The 25,308-nt window shown below is 39.3% G+C and overlaps 1 protein-coding gene across 1 annotated transcript in view; it reads right to left on the bottom strand.

Annotated features, from left to right (window-relative positions):
- Positions 1-23,519, bottom strand: part of TPCN2 (two pore segment channel 2) — a 31,699-nt gene extending 8,180 nt beyond the window's left edge. The window contains exons 1-19 of the mRNA XM_074918529.1: positions 23,407-23,519; positions 21,227-21,291; positions 19,939-20,015; positions 19,122-19,299; positions 18,334-18,450; positions 16,466-16,572; positions 15,930-16,002; positions 13,227-13,326; positions 12,861-12,926; positions 12,422-12,486; positions 9,372-9,469; positions 8,984-9,065; positions 7,516-7,602; positions 6,302-6,421; positions 5,964-6,023; positions 5,750-5,878; positions 5,011-5,060; positions 2,438-2,537; positions 1,397-1,468 (exon numbers count right to left, since the gene is read on the bottom strand). Of these exons, the coding sequence (XP_074774630.1) occupies positions 1,397-1,468; positions 2,438-2,537; positions 5,011-5,060; positions 5,750-5,878; positions 5,964-6,023; positions 6,302-6,421; positions 7,516-7,602; positions 8,984-9,065; positions 9,372-9,469; positions 12,422-12,486; positions 12,861-12,926; positions 13,227-13,326; positions 15,930-16,002; positions 16,466-16,572; positions 18,334-18,450; positions 19,122-19,299; positions 19,939-20,015; positions 21,227-21,291; positions 23,407-23,512 (1,752 nt within the window). The 5' untranslated portion in view covers positions 23,513-23,519. The remainder of the gene's footprint in view (positions 1-1,396; positions 1,469-2,437; positions 2,538-5,010; positions 5,061-5,749; positions 5,879-5,963; positions 6,024-6,301; positions 6,422-7,515; positions 7,603-8,983; positions 9,066-9,371; positions 9,470-12,421; positions 12,487-12,860; positions 12,927-13,226; positions 13,327-15,929; positions 16,003-16,465; positions 16,573-18,333; positions 18,451-19,121; positions 19,300-19,938; positions 20,016-21,226; positions 21,292-23,406) is intronic.
- Between the last annotated feature and the right edge of the window lie 1,789 nt (positions 23,520-25,308).

The raw sequence follows: 25,308 nt of genomic DNA, 5'->3' as shown, positions 1-25,308 counted from the left end.
GCTGCTGTCATCTTAATAATGTCTTTCAGGAATGAAAAGAGCTTCCAGCAGAATGCTACAGCCCCGGTGCGGTCATGCCAGTAGCAACACAGCTTTGGGTCCTAGTGTAAAGCACAAAACAGCTCACCCCAAAATTGCTCTCTCTGAGGGCTCTGATGTAGGGGCTCTGATCCAGCAGCAATGCCAATCACTGCCTCCCCCACCTATCCACAACACAACCCTACCAGCCTCCGACAGAGGTGACAAGCAAACGTCTGCTCCTTTAGCACAGTGGATGTACTTAACCAAGAACTGGCAAAATTAGCAAAACTGCAGTCAGCCTTTAAATAGCTTAATACATTGAGTAATGAAAAGCTTTTCATTATACTGAACCCATTCGTAGCATATGCAAGATTGGCATTTATGCTCCTGAAATACTTTTATCTGCAAAGGCTAACTGCCCTGTTCCTGCACTCCCAAAGTATTTCTCTTTCAAGAGTAGCTCACAGTGGCCTGTGTGGCTTGTACAACACAACAAATTTGTTATCAACTTAGCTCTGCCCAAACCAATCTCTATATTTCATATCGCAACATAAACCTGTCCAAACTGCAACTTCAGGCCTCTCTCCTACAGATGAAAGCAGAGATTACTAATGACAAAAACAGATATTCTGGGTAAATTGCATGCTAATTATATAGACTAGAAAAACTTTTTTAGACAATACCTAATACACAGCAAATCCTTGGCCACTAAACATTACCTCAAATTCATGTACGCTAAAGAAACCACACACAACAACAAAAAACACTACCCAGGCACTTCTTTGCTTTACCAGGAAGACATCATTGCAAAGCCAGAAACTCCAGAGTTGGGAAATGGAGGATTTATGTAATTGACATCACGCATTGTGATCCATCCTTTAATCACACGTTTACAAAGTATACACTGCACACAGGCACACCTAAAACAGGATGGCAGAGGCTCTCAAAAAACAAACAAACCAGCTCAAGGCCTTCTCAACTGAAAAGCATTTACAAGATGTTTTGCTATTTAATTTAACATAAGCAAGCCAGGGTAAGAAAAACTAATCCTGTTTTAGCATCAGATGAGTTTTTATTTGAAACTAGAGTATCCAGCCTGAGGCAAGCACTCTGAGAAAGTTTCAAACACTCTTTTAAAGGCACTCCTAAAGGAAACTTGTAAATGAGTCACTGTCACTGTGCAGCCCATAACAAAGCATTAGTTTCTTGTGGCTTTGCAAGACATGCCCTGGAGGAGAACTGGCTGATTAAAAGGTGAAATGTTACTGTTCAGGGTGATTGTCAAAGAAGGAACCTTGTTTTCTTGTTTGATGACATACCCTTATTATAGTGCTAACTATAAAAAAATAAATTACAGTCCTGAATCATGACTTACCACAAGGATTCCTGCAAAGGCTCTCAAGTTTTTTACCAGATCCAGCAATGTAGTAACAACCAAAGCCATGAACTAAAACAAAGCAGAATTTTATATGCATGACATTCATCACACTTCCAATTCACATCAAATTATTTCACTAAAAGGACAAAGAAATACCAACAAGGAAAGTAAGCTATACCTAAATTCAGGACATCTTTCATACAGTGATATTTCCATGAGGCACTTAAAATGAATAAACAACACTGTAGTCCTTTACATACATAGGCATTATGATAAATTTTAAATATACACAGGTACTGTGACTTAAAGGACTAAATTCTTAGTAAGATTAGAACAGGAAAAAGTCACAAGTGCCCCACAGCTCCAGAGTGACAGCTTCGCATTTGATCCACAGAGTTTCTAGTTTACACTTTCCACTGACATTATGACCTCTGATTACATCAGGTAGATATTTATGGCTTATTGAACTAAGATACAATTCCTGCACCTGACGCTAATTTGGGCTTAGCTTTCAAGAAAGTCTACATGCAGGATTATAACAAACAATCAAATAACTCCAAGTGATTTCAGATTCAAGTACAGGTATGCTGGTGGAAATACCCATACGGGAGAAGTGCAAAGAAGGATTCATCCCACATAACTGTTTGCATGACCAAAACGTCTTGCAGCGTCTAGTGAAAGCAAGTCTGTCACCCCCTCAGTACCAAGTCTTTCAAGGATATCATATCCACTCATTTAATTAAGACTGAAGCATTACACAAATTGGACCAGTCTTTCTGGGTGCATTTGCTCATTTTATAATACCAGCATCAGTCGCAGTGACGTCAAGAGAACTTCCCTGTCACCTCGACAGAGAAAACCACTTAAGGAGACAGTGAGTTTGTGAGGTGTTGTGCAATAGTCTGGACAGTTAGAGCTGAGATATAATCCCACCCAGGTGCAACAGGATTGCAATTTACACATTATTCTGAAATGCTTTAACAGAATTCCCAATTTGACCAACAAAGAAATCAGAAATGTGAAAGGATAAATAAACACCTTCATATTAGGAATAATCCGCAGGAATCTGAACACAATTAACATGTTCACCAATCGCACCATATCCCACAGGGATAACAAGCCCATGAACTCGGGTCTCCTAGAAAAGATGGGAGAAAATAACAAATCAGAGAAACAGCCCATGACAGAAAGACAGTTAAATCTACTGGGCTGCAGGTAACTGTAAATTCTCCATAACTTTTGGTTAACATCCATGGCATATTAAAATAAACCTGGAGAGAAATAGAAGAGTTTTATTTCCTCATGTAAACACTCTTTATAACCTGTAACTGATAGAACATTGCAGCCAGTTTTGGAGTCCCCAGTACAGGAAAGGGACAGACTGCATAAAGATCAACAGGGGCCCAACAAGATGATCAGGGGATGATACACCTGCCCTACAAAGAGAAACTGCGGGAACTGGGCTTGTTCAGCTGGAGAGCAATGCTTCAGGAGGGTCTAGCAACAGCCTCCCAAGACTTCGGAAGCGGCCCTCAAGAGGACAGAGCAAGGCTGTTCAGTGGGCTTAGGAGGAGGGCAAGGGACACTAGGTGTAAGCTGAAAGGGTGGAGGCTCACACCAGATATAAGTGAAGAACTGAAGAACTTGTCAACCATGAGGACAGTAAGACAGAGGCACAGGTTATCCAGAGAGGTTGTGCAAGTCTCCGTCACTGGGGGTTTACAAGACTCAACTGAGTTAAGCTTTGAGTAACTCAGTCCAGCTTTGCTTTGAGCAGAAGACTGGACTACAGACCTCCCAAGGTCCCTTCCAGCCTGAATTATTCTATAGAAAAATCTATAATCTGTAAAAGTAAGTAGATTAATTTGCTCAGCAGGCATCTCAGCTACAGTAGACTCTAATAACTGATGAAGAAAGTGAACTATTTACCTTGGGCTCTTAAATACGCATATAGTGCTCTTTGAAGTGCATGTTTATACTAAAATACCTGGGTAAGTGGCCTTCCTCCTGCTGGGGGGGGAGGTATCAGAGGGTCCTTTCAGAAAACGGAGTGAAACAAAAATACTGCTATAGCGAGATACTTCAGGAAATCGCACAAAGACATGCATTAATTCTTCAGGGTATGCTTGGCTGAAGTTAGGCTCCAAAAAAAAGCACTAAGCTAACAGAATGCCTTGCCAAGCTTCTTCCTTATATGCATATTCCACAGGTCATAAACATGCACTTCAAATCTCAGCCTGATCAGCATGCCGGATTCTTCTTCACCAGAAAGGTGGGCAGGTGGTGGGGGACAAAAAATGTTAATGAAAAAGGTCCTTAGTAACACAGATGCTAAATCATGACTTGCATCACCAAAATATTCAACTCTAATAATAAAATAAAATATTTAAGACAACACTGCATAGAACGTGTATTCTAGAATAATAGTTACATCTTAGTCCTGTCCTGAAGATGTTATATCTACACACAAATCAATTACCAACAGCACACACTGTAACCAGCATTAAGACTCAGGACTCATCTGGGTTGTAATCTGTTTGCAGTGGCTGACACAGTGTCACTGGTGCTTCAGGATACTACTGTAGTGCAAACAATTATCTACGTTTCAGAATCAAAGGACAAAATCAAATTCATCTACAATCAGTTATGTTAGATCAATAGTTAATGCCATTAGATTATTAGCAATTAATGTTCTTACGGCAATCATTGGTTTTGAGCAATAGGAGTGCAAGTAGTGTTCAAAAATAAACCCATTTCAAGCTGTAAGATCTACCAGATGTCTTCACAGATACTAATGTAAATTAAGATAACTTCCTGAAAGGCAACATGACAAATATCCTGAAAAATTAGGGAGAGACAGCAATGCCTTAAGAGTAGAGCTTGTATAAAGAGACAAAGTATCAGAATGTGTTACGAATCACCCCTGAAATTTTCCAGAAGTCTTTTGCTTTCCTCTTTTGTTATGATGGCAGTTTTCAAATTTTAAGAGAGAAAACAATGGGTTTTATGTGTTTGATAACCAAAAAAAGATCAGGATAGCTATCCAAGAACTGTTTGAACTTAAGAAAAATCAAAATACAACTGCTTGCTGTTCCAATATAGATAAGTAGTTCAAGTCCATGGGAATTTTCCTACAAAATTTTACAAAATGAAACAAAACTCAGACTTCAATCTACATACAGGGTACAAGGGGCTTTGCCAGCTGTTTGGGAATTTATATAATTGGGTTTATGGACAATCTGATACTGAAACACATTAGGTTAGTAGCTTGTTGTGTGTGTTTTACCCAATTCCCATTCCCGCACCTTTAGTAAGCATAGGTCTTCTGATACTATTTTACATCAGATCACAAGTAATACAAATGCATCCTTCTCAGAATAGCTAAAAAGGACTTTAAATTTTATGAAAAAAAGTAATTATTTTCTTTCACTTATCCAGATTTCAGGGCCTCTAGTGACTACAAGGGTGAGAAATTGTACGAGGTTTGGTAAATTGTGGCCTGGGCTGACAATCATAGCGTGATGACATAAGCATGTATGAACTTGTGTGTATATTCCCCTGTCCCACCCCAGACACCGAGCAAAGTGCAAGAGTTCACAGAGATTACATACCAACCACGATGAGGAAATCCATACACAGCAAAAGTTGCAATCTCCAAAACCTTTAGTTAGGGAAGAAAAAAAAAAGTCAAAACCTTACTTCGTAATTCTGTGTTTCAAAAATTAGAGAAGTTTCTTGACAGAAAACACTTTCTAGAGCTTTAAGCTGCTAATGTGACTCATTTTAAAATTCTGGAATTGTCACATTTGATTAGGTATTCCCCAAAGTAAGCCAATGTACCCACATCATCCAACAGGGACACGTAAGGATATACAGTGAATTACATTAACTGTGAATTTGGCCTCATCTGCCATATGGGTTTCAGGCTTTTACCAAATAACAAATATAATAACAAATAATATAATAACATATACTACTACATGTCAAATAACATAGTACAATAACAAATAATCTGCCACTTTTTTTAATTTAAAAAAAAAGTGATTTTTAGCTATGCAACAGAATTCCTTATGAATTCAACTCCAAGAGCTGAACGGTTCCAAATAAAATTTAAAAGGCTGCTTATACAAAAGCTCACCTTTTCCATCAATTTAAAAAAGCCTGCCTTCAGAAAGGAGACCCTGAGAGAACCAAAACGTTCAGGCCATTAAAAACCACAACACTGGATCCTGCTGTTTAACTTAGCATATTAGTGTTGAATAAAAAGCAATTCCACTAGCTGAGGAACCTGCAGTTCCTAATCATCCTAGTTAACAAATCCAGGAATACAGAAGTCAACAAAAAGCTTACCAGCAAAATTACAGTCAGAAGTCCATCAAATCTATTGCTTGGGTATGACAAGTATCTTTTTAAGCCCATTGCTAAGATTTTCAGTAACATTTCCAGCAGGTAGTATAGGATGAAGAAGCAGTTGATAACCTTTACCCCCCAAATAAAAATAATTATTAGAATTATTGACATCTCATGAAACAGTAATAACTGTAGGAATACTGCTGCGTCTTACCCCCAGGAAGAAGTCATCTCTTTCGGATGGCTGCTTGTCTGCATCCATCACCAAAACCACCTTAAACAACAAGAAATATTTTATGAATCCACTGCTTTACTGCTGCATAAGCCAGATTTTTAAAGCACAAGCATTTTATGCTTTGCACATAACTTTTCAAGCAGCTCAGAATGTATTTTTTATCTGCAAGTGTTCTCTCCTAAGACTTTGCTTGACTACAGCATGCCAAACATGGATATCTGCTGGTGGTTATCAGAACAGAGACAAAAGAACAAAAACAGAACAGAAGTTTGTACCACAGTGAAAAAAAACCAAACCAAAACAACCCTTTTACTTACACAGATAGAAACAATGTTTGCAAGGGCTACAACATTTCCCAAGTAGCCAAAGTAGGGATGGCCAAAGACAAACTGCATTTTCTGCATAAAATGGGATTGGTACTCTGGACTGGGAGGATGCTGAAAAGAACACAAAGGATTTGCTGAGAGACAAAGCATAAGCATCTTAATAATAATGGAGGAAACCCACACCCGATCTCAGATCTAAGAAACAGACATTTTCAAATCAAAACCTCAAGGCCACATGCTAATTTTGACATTTCAGGAGGAGGATATTTTCAAGCTCTGGCCATTATCAGCAAAAGATCATTTCTGATTAGCCAGTGGGTTGATGATTATGGCACAACACAAGATAATGGTGAAAAGGGGAGATAACCCAACCTCTCTCCAATGCCTCAAGCAGGTAAACTAAACACCAAGCTACTAATTGTACACATTCCTTTCCTATTTCCCAACATTTAATCTCCTTAAAAGATTCATAAGTCTTAGTTATATGCAAACATAGAAGAGAACATTTCCTAACCCTCGAAAAGTTTGATTTTTTTTCCCCTTTCTTTCTTTCTTTCTTTCTCTCTTTCTCCAAGTGGAGAAGACTGCTTTCTGCCCATCTTCATCTGAACACTTGAAGAATCCACATTTCATTCTTCCTTCAGGGACTGGAGGAAAGACTTAGCCTGAGAATATTTTATTGCTCCCTGCAAAGACTAATATATAGCAGAGGTGCATTGATTTAACACAAGACTGTCACAACAAAACAAAGCCCTCGCATTTCATCAAAAATAAAGACATCAAAATCAAAGCCAAAACCAAGTACAGAGCACTCATTTCTCCATAGCAATTTTCAGATGGTCTGTGATGTAAGTCTAACTCCTATTCCTTGTTCCCTCGTAATGAACCTTACAAACAAAATACACACACAGAGCCTTCATTTATCTCACCGCGCCAAGTTGCTTAAAAATGCTGACAGAACAAGCAACCATGCATTTTGTATGTTGAATGCTACCTGTCAACCCCAAACCACCACTGTAGAAGCCCCCAAAGCAATGCTGTTCGTGACTATAAGAGCAATCCATGAACAACTTAAAAATCAGACACCTTGCATTCAACAAGTTGTGAAGTTGGTTTATATGCTTTATAACACAACGCTCTCACTTAATTTTGCACAAGACCACACTCAACTTACGACACTTTATAAATGATTGTCAGATACGTACTTGCTTAACGGCATCTTTGTCTAGTTCTTCAAAGAGCTTCTGAAACTGAGCAGCTGACAGCTGGTCACAGGAGCACATTTTGAGTGACTTCACATGAAAGAAAAACATTCAGATCAACACCTGCAACAGGTGCATCTTCAAAGAGTGCCAACACTCTTAAGATCATCTTAAAAATCTTGGAATAGAGATGTAATACAACCTCCACCAAGGTATTAGAGTATGCTTCAATACTGCTTTGCTTTAACACAAAAGTGCCACAAGACTCTGGGGTTTGTCTCGCCTTTTCTGTTTTCCCTCTGGGGTCACATGCTGCTTAAGAAGGTGCATGCTCTTTTGACATACTTAAGTTTTTAGTTTCATCTAGTATTGCCATTGTTATGTTATGATCCAAGGGATGAAGATATTACGTCAGTTACCACTGTTCTGCGGAAGTTGCTACCTAAAAGGATTTTTTATTTCACAAATTGGAACATGATGAAGACACTTCCATAGCATGCTAAACACTAACTTCAACTGCAGCACACACAGCAACAAAAGAAAAAGAAAAAAAACCCACCAGCATCAAGAAAAATTAAAACTTGGATTTGTGTACCTAACTAACAATGCAATGGACAGCTCAGCATAATTACAGAGCAGGATGTTTATTCTCAGGCAACTTGGTTTACACATTCTCTATCCCAGACAACAACGGGAAGCAATACATCTAAACCTCTTCCTTCCACTTCCAACCTTTACATTAGAGCCAGCCAACTGCTGATGTCATAACCATGAGCTCTGAATTGATACTTCCTTTTGGCAGAAGATCTTACAATGTGGACTTTCAAATCCTACTGCATTGTTCTCAAAAAGCAACATTACTTTTAGATATTTTTTTCTGAACCCACACCAATAATCTTCACATCTCCTATTAGAGTTAAATCATTTCTCTAATCTCTGAAAATCATGGCATGAACTGCAACATTAAGTCTTTTGTTAAGGAAAACCACCCTCCCTGTAACCTGATACAAGTATTAATACCTAGAGGGAGCAGCACAGCTAAAATCCAATGAAAAAAAAGACATTTTCAAATGGTAGAGGGAAGGTGCTATAGACAGTAGCTCTAGACAACAGAGAGAAATGTTTTACTTCCAGAGAGAAAGTAAAGCAAATTAAAAAATTAGCTCTGCAAATCAAGAGTTCACATTACTGTACACTTCTCTGAAGGTGAATGCATTCGTCAACACATCAACCAAAGTAGAAGCAATCTTAAGATTAAATCATTGCCTAGAGACTGCTTTTGTTCTGAAGACCAAAACATAAAACACTGAGCTGGGCCACTGTTCAGGCTTAAAGAAAGCAGCATAAAGGAAGCTGAACTGAAAGCTTCTATTCCTACATCAATGGCATGATGAAGGAAAATTCAGTTTCCACAGCTGTCCCATCAGAGGGTTTGACAGCCACATAAAGACTAAGAAAATCCAGTTCTTACTCTCATGATGGCTTGCTTGCAGCCAGAATCCATTTCAGCTTTCCGCAGCACTTGCAGTAAAGCCCCAACACTGACATACGACCTATTTAAAAGAAAATAGAATGCGCACTTAAACAAATAACAGTCTTGATGGCAAAAGCAGCTGTTCCAAAGGCACTCCTGCCTCTCTTTTTGAAAAGCAGATAAAATTGGAAGTAGAAATAAAAAGGAAACAGACACCACAAGAGTCTCAAACAGTATGTTATGAGCATCAAGTGTTAAAGAAAAAATGAGGTGAGCAAAAAGCCATTTTTCAAGAAAGGATCCTCAGTAAATATACTAAAACAACACGACCAAAAACCTGCTCTTTTCTCCAGGATAATCTGCTGTTTGAGCATTCTTCACTTACTGTTGTGTATTAGCAGGAGTCTCTTTCAGGGAAGAAAGCACTTCAAATGCAGCCCGGATTCCCAGTCGCCTCCTGAAGAGGGAGGACTGAACCGATTTCTGGACAGTAAAAACACCACAGAGAAGACAGTTTATTTCCACCTGTTTCAAGGAAATCCAACTAGATGATACAAATAAGACCTGTAAGTGATTTGTCCAGACCTTAGACAGAACCTACTGCAAGCCTCAGGAAGGGCCATACCTGTTCAACTGAAATAATTTTTCAGGAAGGCAAGATACCATTTTTCTTTCTCCCACCACCAAGATCCCTGCTGTTAGCCACTAGATCTAGTTGTCCAGATACCAGGTCCAAACAGAGAGGCACTCCATGGTCTGAAAGGAATACCGTGAAGAATGGCGCGCTGAAATCAGTGAAACCTGTTCCTACCAGAAGCACTTGGATAGATGAGGGCTGCCCAGTTCCTCATGCAATACTATGTCCTATGGTCAAATAGTACACCGATCCTCTGGCACACAGCCCAGACTTGTGATTAGAGATCAGAATAAGAGACTTCCCAAGGCCTCGCTCCCTTCCAGAACACCATGTACAAGAAGGAAGGAAGGAAGCAAACAAGTCTCTGCAGTTCAAGTAGACATCCAGGTCACAGTTTATTTTTAATTCTGGATTGCATAGGCACACGCCTGTTCTGGAGACAACGGCAACAGCAAAGTTTGAGTATTCACAGGAATTTGTACTACTGTGCAAGGAGTTAAGACAGCTTGTCCAACTCCAGCTTCTTGCCAAAAAGAAGACAGAAAGAGACACAGCTTTTTCATGCTCTTTTTCTTTTTTTTTTTTTTTTTCCTTTTTTCAGAGTAATCACTTTCAAACTCAGCTGCTTTATTGGAAGTCAGATTATGGCATGCTCTCACATGGCAAAGAGGAAAATTGAGAAAGAAGGGAAGAAACAGAGCAGGAGGAAAAGATTACAAAAATTCCTTTTGCACATATTGGGTTTAAATACCCCTCTCTCCCAAGAGGGTGGGGGCCATTCCTTCTGTGCAATATTGCCAAAGCCTTACTATCCAACACACTTGACCTTCTTTCCAGAGCCCTACTAGAGGAGCTATTATTTCACTTTTCCCTCAAGCCTTGAAGTCCACTTCTCTAAAAGGCTCCATATCAGTAAGGAGGAGGAACTATAGACTATGTATAAGGGGGATGTAAGTAATGAAGGAACTTTAAGACTGTAAGTAAGGGGGAAATCACACCCAAAGTAAAACTCACAAAGTTTCCCCTGCCAGTAAACCTGAAGAAAATGACAGCCATGAGAAAAGATCAGTTGGAACGTACACAATTGGGAAATGCTGTTCATTCCAAACTAGAGAGGCCATCACTGCACTGGCACAAAGGGAAAAAAGCTTAACCTACAGTCCAAAGGTTTAGCTGTCAGACTCAAGTGCTTTTGCATAGCACTGCCCTGACTGAGCTTTACCAAAGCCATTGCTGTTGAACTGTGAAGTTTTATAAAATACGCAAGAGAAAAGAAAAAAAAACAACTAAGAGAAACTGTTGAAGAACTGACTCAAGACTCAAAAGAAGAATTTCATCATGGAAGATACAAAGCTTAAAGAAAAACCTCCAACAGTTTTAAGATAGCACCTCAGGAAGACCAACACTTACCCTGTTCTGAGGAGCAGGAGACTGACAGCCCCCCTTTTGACTGGCGACTGCCTGACCAAAGGTTCAGTTGTGTGCCATCAGTGTAATGACTGTTAACACTTAGCCTAGCACTGTGTTATATATACTATGTGTGTTAACTGCTAAGTAGCTGTGGTGCACCTCGGATGTTCTGTATTCACTGCTGGAGCTAAATCCCGTTCTGGAGATCTCCATGCAGCCTCTTCCTGCCACCACCTCTCCAGTCAGGTATCTCTTTTTGGAATAGCAATAGGAAAGTCACAAATTTAACCTCTTGGGTGAAGCACAGTTTATTAAAAGTAACCTAGATGATCTTTCATTTGACTTGTGTCTGCTTTCTAAAATATTCTTGCCTCAGTTCGTTTCAATTCCTCCCAGGCTGTTCAACTGCACTATCCCACAGAGGAAACAAAAGCACTTATGCTGTTTCCTGATAAGGGAATCCAAACTACACCCCTAGTTGGAGACTAAACAACTGACGTACATAATACAACAAAGCACATCACACACCTTGTTAATAAAGGAAAAAGAACTTTTAGTGATGAGTTTAATCATCATCACAGACTGCACTCTCCTTGAACAACATGCAAAAGTACACTTACTTTGTCAACTTTTGCTTCTCTAATATAGACACCTGAGTCAAAAGAGACCATCACACTACACAAAATGGAGAGAATCACATATGCATCAGGCATCTTCCAGAAGCACATTCAAGTGTTGCACAGATGAGTCATTGCATGGAGAGTAAGCACAGCTTCCTTTTATTTGAGACTGAGTACTACCAAGAATAACTGCCATAGCTACTGGCAACTGCTTCAAGTCAATCACAAGGCTCAAGTCCATCTTTCAGAGGGAGCAGACTGCCCTAATCATTCTAACATCACAGCCACCCACCACAGTAAACATAAAGTAAAAAATACCAAATGTGAAGCTGTTTTAGGCAGTGATTTTTTTTATTGAAGGCTTCTAATGCTGTGATACTCAGAGAAATTAAGTGCTAGGATTTGCAACAATAGCTATTTAAATAGATTAGCAGGTTTTCTTCACAGAGATCAAGTATGTTACTTGTTCACTTGTCCTTGTTCAGTTTTATAATAGTTTAGTATTTTTTTCCCCTGTATGACAGTAAAAGTTGCAGATCCATGGCTTACAAAGAAGTATACAAGCAGGTAATTTTGTCATGGAAGTGTATCAAGCTGTAACAGCATATAACAGGAAAAGTATCTACATCAAAGAACCTTAAATATCTTAAAACTCTACCAACAGCCAGGACAGGCATACTGCTTTATTACACAGTTGAAACTTAATACATAGAGCTTCACAGTTTTAAGGTTATGGTAGAATACAGAAATAAGGAATGCTCTACTCACCAGAAGGTATCCTCGAAACTGGTTGTATATTATTGCTGTAAGCAGATTCATCAGAAACAAGTTGCCTATTGGAGAAAGAGATGCAGTAAGAATTATTGAAATACATAGCTGTTTCTCAGAGAAGTTTCAATGTATATAGTAAATGAGGTGTAAAAATTAAAAAGAATTACTTTTCTTGTGTTTGATTTCTAAAATGTTTTTAATGATTTAATATACTGTGATATAACCATTCCCAAATGATATGTTACTAAAAAACCCACCAAACATAAGTACCTGCCTTGAAAATTATCTTATGTGACACTACATAATAATTGCAAGAAACACAAAAAAGGAAAAGTTCATGATTAAACCTTCCTAGAAGAATAACACACTGTAGCTGGTATGCAGAAGTGTCAAAGTTAAAGGGTGTTTAAATAACTGAACACAAGAGGTAACTTACCTAATACAGTGAAGAGTATGAAGAAGATTGAATAGGCTCGATTCTTAGAATATGCAGGAATCATCACTGTATCAGATTTAACAAAAAAGTAAGTAAGAATTTAATGCTTAAGATGAAAACTGAAGACCTTTATCATTTTTGGGCAATTTGTAAAAGCTCTTGCATAGCTCCACTTTAGTTTCATATATAATTACACCAAAGGGAAGGCAAGAATCAAGTTACTAAAGACATGAAAAATCTTTACATAACCTTCCTCTGTCTGTACTAAGAACTATCAGCTGAAAGAATAGTTATAGCAGTCTAAAGATGATATTACTCTATTACTCTTTGAAAAGTGAGAGGAGTTATTTCTGAAAGATTGCTCACCATCAGGATTATTTGCAGTAGTTAGCAGGACCAGCAGTGATGTCAGTGATTCTGGCAGATTCCGGAAATACCCTGCCCACTCCTTATCCTGCTGGCCATCCTAATCAAAGAGATGTTCATTGTTAGAGAAACACTGAAGAATCACTAAGACTGTCTTACCAAGGAAGGGGGGAAAAAAAAAATAATTTTAAAAAATCAGTCAATAATCAATTACACACACACAATCAAATCTACCCCATGAAAAAAGCACAAGACAAGCATAAAAATGAGGACAACGTGTAAGAATACAGTGCAATCATTTCACTTATTAACAGCCATTAAAAAAAACATAAAGAAGAACAGCAAGCTAAGACAGACACAGAAGCTCAATATAGAAAAGTTATGTCTAGCTAGCACCTCAGACCCAGGAAGAACAATAGCGTCACAAACAAACAATATAAGAATCTAAAGCCAGCCTTGATTGATATAAAAACCATCACCTCTCAGCCTGCAAGAGATATTAGTGTACTGGAGGTAAAAGGACTCCCTAAACATGATTTAAAAAAAATAAGAAAGCTTAATAAATCACAGATTAAAATACCATCTTCAGTCTCAACTTGCATTATAAAAATTAGGGTAGGGTAGAAGCTGCTTTCTTTGCTATTCCAACTACAGCATGCTGTAGCTCAGCACAGATGGAAACCTCATCACCCTGAAATTTAGGACTACGCTCCAGGACTTGTCCGAAAGCATAATACAATTTGAGGACAATATTAAAATAGCTCTTGTGTATGCTGAAGAACAGAAATAAAACCACTTCCTTAGTAACGAAGAGCTGCCTCAATAGGTACCATGTTACAAAAGATCCTTGCCTATAGATTTTAAGCTCCTCTTAAACACCTACAGCTCTATTAATACACCCACTGAGTGTGAAATGGGTCTCTCACTTCCCCTTTGACTTCCAAATAGAAAACTGAGCATCCTCTGAAGTACTTATTTGCTCAAAAGTTACTGCCACTCCTCAGAACAAGGGTTTTCCCCTTTCTCCAGTTATCCCCTTACATACTCAGGACATCAATGACAGTAAGATCTACACAGAACACAGCTAGACAAGTTTTAGGTCTCTCTTCAACAAAGTACATGAAGATGTATTTAAAGCTTAGTCCTCATTTTAGAGGAAATAAATTTCACATAACTAAGAGTACACAACATTAAGCAATATGCTATAACCAGGATTAGTGCACATCACAGGAGTTGTTGGGAAGGTGGAAGACAGGCAACTGTTCTGTTTTGCAAAGAATGAAGATTGAAAATGTCATGGACAGTATCAATGACAACATCACACAGAGCTTAAACATGCTGGGGGCAGGAGGGAAGATTAGTGCTACAGCACCCAAAAAGTATTTGCAAATACTTTGGTAATTAAGGTCATCAAAATTATTTTGTGTCTCAGTGGAAACATCATATGATCTGCTAAAGCTCAGATGTTATCAGAATTTTCATCAAAACCACACTGGGAGGCTGATCTTGGATCATCCACATATTTATTTTCCCCAAGTTCAAGTAGAGACAGCTAAAAGAGATGCAGAGTGCAAATAATACAAACATGAATCACGCAGCACAGAACAAACAGCCCTTGAATCTGCTGCAAAGACTGGAAAAACGTACCTCTAGAGGACATACACAAGACAATGCAAAAATCTAAAGGCACAAATTTAATTACCAAATGTATTTCTAGAACTTGGTTTCAGGATTTTGCCTTGTTAGATACAGTTAGTTTGTAGGGTTATTAGACCAGCGAATCAAAAAAAGAAAAAAAGACTACTCTCTAAGTTGCTTTTTATCACCTAAATGTATCTGAAATTCACAGGTTCAGGTATACAAGTTATTTTCCCATCTGTTGGGAAAGCTCACACTTGAAATTAGATGTGACATACAGAGATAATACAAAGATCCAGCATGCAACTAAACAAAGGGGGAAAACAGAGCTCTGATGCTAATTTCAGAAATTTGGTAACATGGGAATTCAAGGAATTTGCTGATCAAGTGCAGGTTCAAGTGCAAGTTGCAGTAGGAATGAAGGTACAAAACTGAGACTAAGGAAAGGACTAAAACTACTGGAAGAAGTATGCAACATGTGTGCTCATAGGAACACATTTATGAAAAAGCCTTAAGAACTAAGAACAAAAAAAAAAAAAATCTATGATACATTAAGATATAGGAAGTTTCGGAGAGAGGGAACATACCAAGAACACTGGAACACAAAAGGGATTTTAACCACAAAATTGCAAATTTGTTTTTCGAAAGCAGGAAGAAAAAAAACAGAGGAAAAAACTAAGAGATCAGAAACCACAATATTGGAGTAATGCAGGCAAATCCAGACAAAAACCTACCAAAGCACGGGTAAGTATACCAGTATTGGAAGGTAAGAAAACCCAGAAGAAACTAAACTTAGCAAAAAGGTAAGTTTAAAGGATGAAGAGATTCTAACGCTAATCTGAGGGTCCTTCTAATACACACTTAGAGAAACAGCACGGATACTATGCACAAGCTACATCTCTCTAAATGGACTTCAGACTCATCCCAGTAAGTTTGACAAGGTAACATGACCTTTTCAGGGGAAAAAAGTTTCACCAGTTTGATAAACTAGACATGGTGCAGCTATGCGAGTAATGAAAAAACACCAAAACAGAGATCTACCAAAGCGTAAATATAATTGGTTACCTTTGTTCGAGCAAACAGCAGCATGGCAAACATGGTAAAGAGAGACAGATGAACAGCTAGTAGTAGAAGAACACTGTTAGAAATAAAACATAACATACGTATTAATACCAACTTTATCCTATTCTTAATAGCCTTTGATAAAAATGCAAAAGGATGCCATATAAAGAAAACCAGGGTTATTTTTAAGAAGCTATATGGAGATAACAGAAGATGATCCAAGTTTGATTCAGAATAAGGATCATATGTCTCAGTTCTTTCCTTACAAAAGGTCTGGACATAACAAAAAACTAAAAAACACCCACTCAACCAGCATCAGCAACCTTACCTGTCACATACAGAGTCACATCACGTGCATTCTAGAGAAATTTTATGAACTAAAAGAAACAAAAAAGTTAACACAATTCCCCATTCATTACTTCCTGATCTCATCAACCACTTAACAAGACCATCAAGAAGGAAGCTACTCAGATGTAGTTACCCTCCATACTACACAAACACGTTTGCTGCGAAAGGATGTATTGCATGCTCTTATCTACCTTGCCATTTCAGGCAATGTGCTGTTGATACTTTTCAGCGTTTTCTTCATCATAGAAGAATTCTGAAGGAGAAAGAAAGGACGAAGAATTCTTCTTATTCTCACATCCTGCAAAAAACAAAACAATGGACCAGTCTTATGGGAACTCAGTATCTAATGGCACAAATATTTTTCATACAAGTTTGTCAAAAAACACTGATACACATATCAAAGTCAAGACTGTAACATAAAAACGCTGTGCTCAGAACTTAAATCTGTCCCACTGAAGTCACAAAGCATGCAAACCAGATTTTATGGGTGCCTCATTCAAAGAATGAGAGATTGCTTTAAAAATGCACATTGATACTTCAATAGCCTCATCAGGCCACTAATTACATGTTAACTTTACTACTGGGTACACATAACAAGCAGGCCAACAGATGGCATTGTCATATTTTCTGCCAAAGTCTGTTTCAAGAAGGGAATTCACAGTGAGCTACTTTTACTAAAACCAGATACATATTTTAAAAATAAGGGTTTGATTTCCATTTTCAGCCTTTTTCTTTTTATAATGAAAGGGCCTGCTAATTACTCAGCATTTTCTGCTCTGACAAGACTCAAATAGGTAGTTGCCTTTATTTTCCTTAACATACACTAAAGCAATTAAGCTGTTTGACTCTTGCATTCAAGACACTTGCCAGCCTTCAAGTTATTTTGGGACTTAACAGCTACTTCAAGTATTTCAGCATCCTGCATTTTAGCACCAGTCTTCTCAGGGTCGCACATAACAGCAACAAAATAATAAATAAATAAATCAATAAATCACTTTCTTCCTTGCTCTTCCCTCATTCATACATGCCAGGAGTTGAACTGCACTTTCTGCCACTGTTTTGTATGGGACAGTCCTGTTCAAACTACTTGTTCACTATCACACAGTCACTTCTTTCCGAATTCCCCATAAGCATAATATTCATCGTAGATAATTAATTTTTCAGCTGCATTGTATCTATTTCACCTGAATATGAAGAGGACACATGCATTTTTCTTATAGTTGGATGCTTATAAGCTTAAGTGACATGTTCTTTCAACATTTTAAGATCATCTCTGATACTACGTCACCTCCTGGTCAGCAGTGACCACTGAAGCATGAACAACTAAACAGCAGGTTACTAAAAATAGCAACTGCATCCAACCTAACCCTGACTAATACAGACAATAATTTGAAAAAGTTTCAAAAAGTTTTCTGAAGGCAACACATAATGGCTTCGATACAAGAATCAAAATTAAAGATTTCTGCCTCATTCACTTCCCAGCATTTTTACCTTATTAGTATTTTCTTAATGATGACTGTAAGTGAACAAAAATCAATTAGGAGATTGCATTATCACAAAAAGGAGGACAGTTTTAGAACCATTCCACAAAACTGACGTTCCTCTCAGGACACAACTGTTTTGAAAATAATTCATCTTAGAAAGCAGTTGTTAAACTATACAATTACCTTGTACTTAGGCATCACTACATAGACTCTGTGGGTGAATCAAGTTAAGAACATAATTCTCTAACTGTATGACAGAATTGGTGCTGTGCAACCAGAGTTTTCTCTGTATTCTGACTACTGATAGACTATAGCAACAAAGCTTTATTTAATTTTACCAATGAATTCACATCTTTTATTCAGAATCAGACAGAATTCCTTGAGAAGCTACAGTACACCAAACATTTTCTATTTTTCAGTATATTTTTGGTCTTTATAGCTCAATAATAAACTACCTTACCCTCCTCCCTTCATTCTCCAATATTAGCCCTGCTGACTATCCCTTTGCAGGTTCTTCTCCTCTGCCACTATTCACAACCAAGTTGTTGACTGTTTCTGCAGAAAGCAGTTCTTACCTCTGTGCAGAAAAAACTCAGCGATACAATCCAATCGGTAAGGGAAACAATTAATGTCAGTATATAAGCCATTAGCCATTTATTTTTCCAAAATTCTTCCCATCCAATTAAGTAACTCTGGGTAGGAAAAAGAAAACCAATCAGCTTGTTTTATTAATAAAGTCCAATACCCTAGTAAATCAGCACCAATTGTTTTCCAGGTATTTGTAATTTTACATCAGTGCTCATAAAGAGCTCCCTGATAGACTGCTCAGATATATAAATAAAGGCCAGTAAAAGTGAGAGGTGCACACAGGCCATGTGAGAGGAATCCTTTCAAAGCAAGAAACACGTCCATTTAATAAGCATAAAGAGAGATTTTCCAGAAACAAGTATCCAAAGAAAAGTTTGGTTTCTGACTATTTTTATTTTGTTTTGTTTAAATGAACTGTCATATATTTGATTACTCTATACCCCAGTTTCTATAGCCTAATACAAGCAGCTAAACCAAAATGATTGTACTCTTAGTAAAATTTATTTCACTTATTCCACACAAACAGGAGTTTATATTTCTTAAGGGGAAAAAAAAAAAAAAAGTTTTTAATTAAAAAAATACACACTGTCTAATGTCTCCTGAAAGTAAGGCTTTAATGTAGCAAAGCAATCTCACCATGCAAATCCAAGATTTGAATAATAGTTCTAAGACATTTCCCAAGACATAAAATGGAGGAAAGCCACAGTGACTATATCTTTCGATCTGCCCGACACACCTAGTATTTCATTGAATACCAGATGAATGTAATGCTCACCTTCACGGAGACATCAACCATGAACACAAGAAAGCAAAGCAGCTCAATGCTTTCTGTTAGGCCACATGGAGGATTCCACGCAGGAAGGCGGTATCGTACATCTGACGTGATAGTAAGTGAAGAAGGTTTTTCAATGAAAGCCAAAGCCAGGATTATAGTAATGGTTAAACCCAAAATCCTGTTTGGACAGAGACGAAATTAAAAATTAAAAAAAAAAAGAGAAACCAACCAACAAAAAACACACACACCACCCCCAAAAGAAAAAAAAAAAACAAACAAAACCAACAAAACCACAAAATGAGTCAAAAGAATAACAAAATACTTCCAGTAAAGTAAATTTTCTTAGAGGCAAAACAAGCTTTGTAATATTCAACACAAATGGGTTAGACCACAACGCAGCACTTGATGAGCATGCTGTTGCCTCTATTAAAATAATGTAACTGCTGACCACCAAATAACCTTAGGTGGTGTTCTTTTGCAACTAACAGCAGCAAACTATCTTCCTACTATTTAACATGTTTAGAAATAGACACTTGGAAAACTCTAACACACAGTGCTGTAACTCATACCAACAGTCCAATTTACACAACAGTCCTACGTCTGTTTCAAAGAACCATCTACACAATCAGGTTTTCATGTATCTTGTTGCTTTTCACTTCTGTCATGTTCACATGTAGTCAACCCACTTGCTTCCTACAGTAAGTTCTTATAAGGATAAAAGCACAATTACCTAATTATTTAACAAAAAAGCAAGATGAATAATTTTTATAAAGACTTACTCCTAAACAAAAAAGCAAAAAGAATATCAAGTTCTTACCATTGGCAAGTTTTTGAATAGTACCATCGATAAAGCCACAGAGATTTGGAGTCCACACGATGATTTATAGATCGATACTGGAGGCAGAAAGCAAAAAAGGGTAATTCAAACATTACCTTCAGTCTCTCTCAAAGACAGAGATCACATTACAAAAATAAATCAAATTCTAATCAACAAAGCTCTTGAGACAATTCCAGTTTCACAATAAGATAAAGAAATTATTGTACAAGTTAATAATTATTAAAGTATCAGTCACCAATGACCATAGCTGTAGTCTACATGTGTGCACTGGGAAAGACTTTAATGAAGCTTTCCTAATCTAAAAATCACATGTTGCTCAGATAATCCAGCTGTGTGAGAGTCATCTGAAGCAAGTAGTATCATTACTCTGTAATAATTCAGTGCCTATTCTGTGTACTCACGAAAACAGCCATTTAGTTCACCTTTCTAACATTCATTCCATTCATGGATCTTTTGTCTTTCTCTTCCAAAAAGCCATAAAATGCAAACAAATTAATTCTGAATGTAAGAGACCTCCACCTACATCTCTAAACAAAACATGCCTTAAGTCCAGGGAAGTACTTGTAATTCTTCAGAACTGGCCTGCTTTTGCTTAAATCTCCTCAGCCCCTCTGCAGCTGCTCCTGGGCTGCCGTTACTCTGCTTCCACTGAGAAGTATCCACTTCCAGACAGGAGTGCACACCTTGAACGTATCTGATCCCCAGAAATCTTCCAACCAAAACCCATCTGAATGCAGCAAGAGAGCTCAAGAACTGCCCTCCAGCATTCCCACTGCCTGCATTAATAACTGGGAGATAACAGGATCTAGGAATCTGCAGTAATGGCCAGTAGAGATGAAGAGAATGAAGACTTCCAAAGCCACTAAGGTCAGCTGAAGCAAGAGTTCCAGCTTCTTGCTTGAATCTAGCCTTAAACTCTACCAGCTCTTAAACTATGCAAATAGTCAGATTTAGAGGCAAATTACAGGGTTTGCTCATATAGTTTCTCTTAGCAGTAAGGCCAGTCATTCTCAAAAAAAAAGGAACACAAACCCAAAACCTAAAACCACCCCACAAACCAGCATCTCTTTTATCTCTTTTGACAATCTTGAAGACTATTTCATTGTGTGGATAAAACATCTCTTCTATGCATATCATAGGCATTTGGAATTCTGATTTTGCTTTGTAAATCAAGACAGTGTTATATGGAGGTTGCCTGAACATATAAAAAATTGTGACAAATATCCAGCATAGGAAGCATAATAGTCAACAAACAAGTTAAATTTACCTGTATTGCATCTTCAATAAATACTACAGCTTGGTTTATATAAAGGTCACCATCGGCTCCAGCACCTATGAAGTTGAGAAGAAATAAGAATCACGTGCTGTCTTTTGGATAAAGCCTACAGCTTGCTTATTAGTTTACAGAAGCACCACAGCCGTGGTTCTGATGACAAAGAGCACTGTACACACACAGCTCCTGACATGTTTGCTCCATCAGCAACACCATGCATTAAATAAGTAATAATCATCTATAAACACATTGTGCAGCTTTCTGTATTTTTTAAAAAGGTTTTCTCTAATACTTGAGTAGCTAGATTACAGTAGTAGTCAAATAACTATGACAAGTCTGGATTATTTCTATACAGAGACAAGTCCTAAATAATACACATCATAACAGAGCTTCAGACTATTCTTTGACTAAGTGTACGGTCAAGTGAAGCTAGAAAAATCAGACACCAGTATTCTAGGCATTTTTACTTTTGTTTAATAAAAGTACTGAAGTTTAGATTGATCTTATTCTCTCCAAAACCAACAGAAATCTCCAGTCAGATGAGAACAAAATTATGTCCTTTTTTAATCTGCCCCAGTACCAAACAAATTAGAGTTTAAGGGGTGAAAGTACACGAAGTGAAATAAAGTATCGCGAAATTAGTTACTATGCAACATTTAAAAACCCATTACTAACAAGTCCATATGAAGATAGATACATAAATAATAAAGGGCAATTGCTTGTTTCAATTGAATTCTGGCCTTTGAGTAACTAACCTGACAATTAAGCCACCAAGGGACACACAGGCAGGTAAGACCAAAATGAGGAAGGAAAAAAAAAAAAAAAAAAAAAAAAAAAGAGGAAGGAAGGGTGAGAGAGAAAGGTGAGGGGGCTAGAGATAGAAAAAACGGGTGGTAGTGTAACCTTCCCACAGAGGGGAAGAGGCCCAAGGAGCACTGCGTACCACCTCCTCCCAGGAGACAGCAATCCCAGCACGGGATACAATGAGAAAGAGTCTGTCCCAGTGCTAGAACAACATCCTCCAGGCTCCAAGAAATGCCAAAACCACCATTGATCCGGGTCCCAGATGATTTTATGTTTCACATGATTCAGCAGCATCTATTTTCTACAAAGACTGTAAACAGTTTTTAAATGTCACCGTTTATCTGAGCATAAGCAACAACACAGTTTTGTGCTGATTCTGATAAGAACCATGGTGCAAGAAAGACAGCATAAACAGGAGACAAGCTAGACTCACGCAATACAGATTTTATCTTTTTCAAGAAATCACACACCAGTGAGACCAAAATAAAGTTGTTTAAAGGAACAGTATCAGTTAAAAGGACAGCAAGAACAGCAAAAGCTTGATGCTTTCGGAGCACACACCAAGCCTAGAGAGGATACCAACGTTTCTGAAAGGACAGAGTCTAAGCAGCTGATCTTAATATAAAACTAAAAAAGGGAAATTACAAAAAAAAATGTTTGCTTTAGCAATTTCAGTTTAAAAAAAACCCCAACAACAACAACAAAACAAAACAAGTAACAAACCACATATTCTCTATGCATGCTACCAAGGATATCCAATTTACTCTGCAACTCTTAGTCAGAGCAAGTGACACTTAGTCACAGGTGATGATTACAGAATTGCTCGGTTTGTGCCTCCAGGATCTCTCCCAGACCCCACTGTCCTTCCGACACTGAACAAACAGGCAACAAAAAGAGAAGATTCCCTTAAATGAGTGATACCCTGATGATAAGAGAAGCTGAGGTCACCAGAGGAGACTTTTCCGGGATGAACTGAAAAGTCACACTTCTAACACTGACTGGGTCAGAGAAAAAACGAATCAAGCCTGAGGCTGAGGCGCCGCCAGGCTTATGCCTCGGGGCAGGGATAGCGGCTCGGTGTGTTCAACCAGTACGGGCGGGCGGAGCCGGTCCGGCGGAGCCGGTCCCCCGCGCAGCCGCCCACACGCCGGCGGGGCGGCAGACCCCGCCGAGCCCCGGCCCCTCGGCAGGCCGGGGGCTCTCCTCCTCCGGTGCCCGGCCCGCTCCCGGGGGAGAACAGGCTCCGAGGGAACGGCGAGAGCGCCGCCGCCCGCCGCAGCGCCTCAGGCACCGGCTTCCTCAGCGCCGCCCGCCGAGCCCGCGGCGCCGGGCCCGGGGCACGCCGTCCCCGCCCGCCCCACGGCGCTCACCGTCCTCAGCGGCGGAGCGGCCGCCGTCCCGCCAGACCCGCCGCCCCGTCCGCCAGCTCCGCGGGGGCAACAGCGGCTCCGCCTCAGGGCCGGCTCCCGCCTCCATCGGCACCGACCACCGCGCCCGCTGCGCGCCGCCGGGACGGGACGGGCCGGGACGGGGCGGCCCCGCCCGCTGTACGTGACCGGCTGCCGGGGGAGGGCGGGAACGGGGCTGGGGCTCCTCCCGCCGCTGCCGACCCGGCCCCCGGCCCGTCTGCCGCCGGGAGCGGGCCGCGGGCAGGGCAGCGGCTCCCGCCCCCTCAGCAACGAGGATTTGTAAACAGGCGGGGGGGATGAAAGACGTGACGGCAAATCTCTACTAAAAATCGCGGGTTCTTCACCCGAACCTACGAGAGCAGATCCCAGGCGGCCTTTACGATTTTAAAAAAAATATCCCTCATGAGAAGTTGCGGCTTTTTTACCTCACGGCAGCGGCAAATTCGGCGTCCGCGGCGGAGCAGACCTCTACGCCAGGCAGTGCCTGAGGGGCAGCTGCGGCCCAGCACTGCGGCGGGGCGGAGCTGGGGTCGGGGCTTTATTGAGAAAATAACACCCAGGATAGAAATTATTGCTTCCTCCTCGTATTCACACAATCACTTACATCCCTAGTCGCAGAAAGGATTTATACTTAGTCACCCAGTCACCGCAGAAGCACATCTGAACTTAGCTTCTGCTGCTTTGACTGCTCAAAAGATGCTTCACTGCTGCTGCTCTACCCCTTTCCACACGATCCCCTTCATACACTGCTCAATTTTCCAAAGCTGAAATTTCAAAAGAGTACGTGTCAGGATAACTTGACAACCACACACTCTTTTCTGCCACATTCTGGGAGCTATGGCAGCATAACAATAAACAGGAAAGCATACCAATCCCTCATTTTGGTATTCCAAGCTGGGCACTAAACATAAGTTTATCCCATCTCTAATAGCAATGGGGTAGTTTTTACCTTCACCTGCACAACTGATGGGTCAAAATCAACAATTTTACAACTCTTTAAAATAAGTCTGGGTAAGATCCAACCCTCTGGAGAAGATGAAAAGGAAAACTCCATGACATTACCTTTACCATCATAGTAATCACTAGTAAAAACTGCACGGCAGCAGCTACATGTTATTTCCCATTCTCAGTACACAGCAAAGCACTGATAAAATTCGAGTTATTTTTGGTAACAGTTGAACTAGAGGCATCAGATGGACCAGGTACAGTGAACATTGCAGGAGAGTAAAAGGAAAGTAGGGGAGGGCTGGTACAGTCTGTATTCAGCACGAGCAGGGACAATCTGTATTCAGCACTAGCCAATAGGAAATAAAATGTAATTTGCACACATGCTGTAAGTGCCATTGCTAGGAAACACGAGTGTCCTTTCACTAAGTGTCTAAAATATTCAGGGTAACTACAGTAACAGGAAGCACATGTAAACATTGTAATATTTTTCGCTATTATTTTTTATTTGAACTAAAGCAAATGCTTACTTCTTTCCTCTTCTGTGATTGTCAGGAAAGAGAGTAACTTCAGGAAGAAAAAAAAAGAAAGTAGTAAGAAGCCTTCAAATATACAATGGATTCCCGAGCTTCAGTTCAAAATTCATCTACCACCTCTGGCTGGAACAAGAAATAGAAGCGCCCAACTGAGTGTGAAGGAAGAAAAATCTCAGCTGGTGTTTTCCATCAGACGAATATAAACATTCTTAGTACCAGCAAGTACCACTAAGGTAAGTCGGTTATGTATTTAAATGAATGCCGTATAATAAACCTAAGAACAATGCAGCACCTTTAACTCCAAGTGAATCAACTCTTATCTTTCTGGATTGTGGAAAATAAATGTGGAGAACATGCCCTTTAGCAGACATTTTCTATTAGC

This window comes from Athene noctua, chromosome 14 (genome assembly GCF_965140245.1).
Source record: "Athene noctua chromosome 14, bAthNoc1.hap1.1, whole genome shotgun sequence".
NCBI classification, from domain to species: Eukaryota; Metazoa; Chordata; class Aves; order Strigiformes; family Strigidae; genus Athene; species Athene noctua.
Note: the sequence above shows the minus strand (reverse complement) of the source record. Positions and strands in the feature narration are given on the sequence as shown.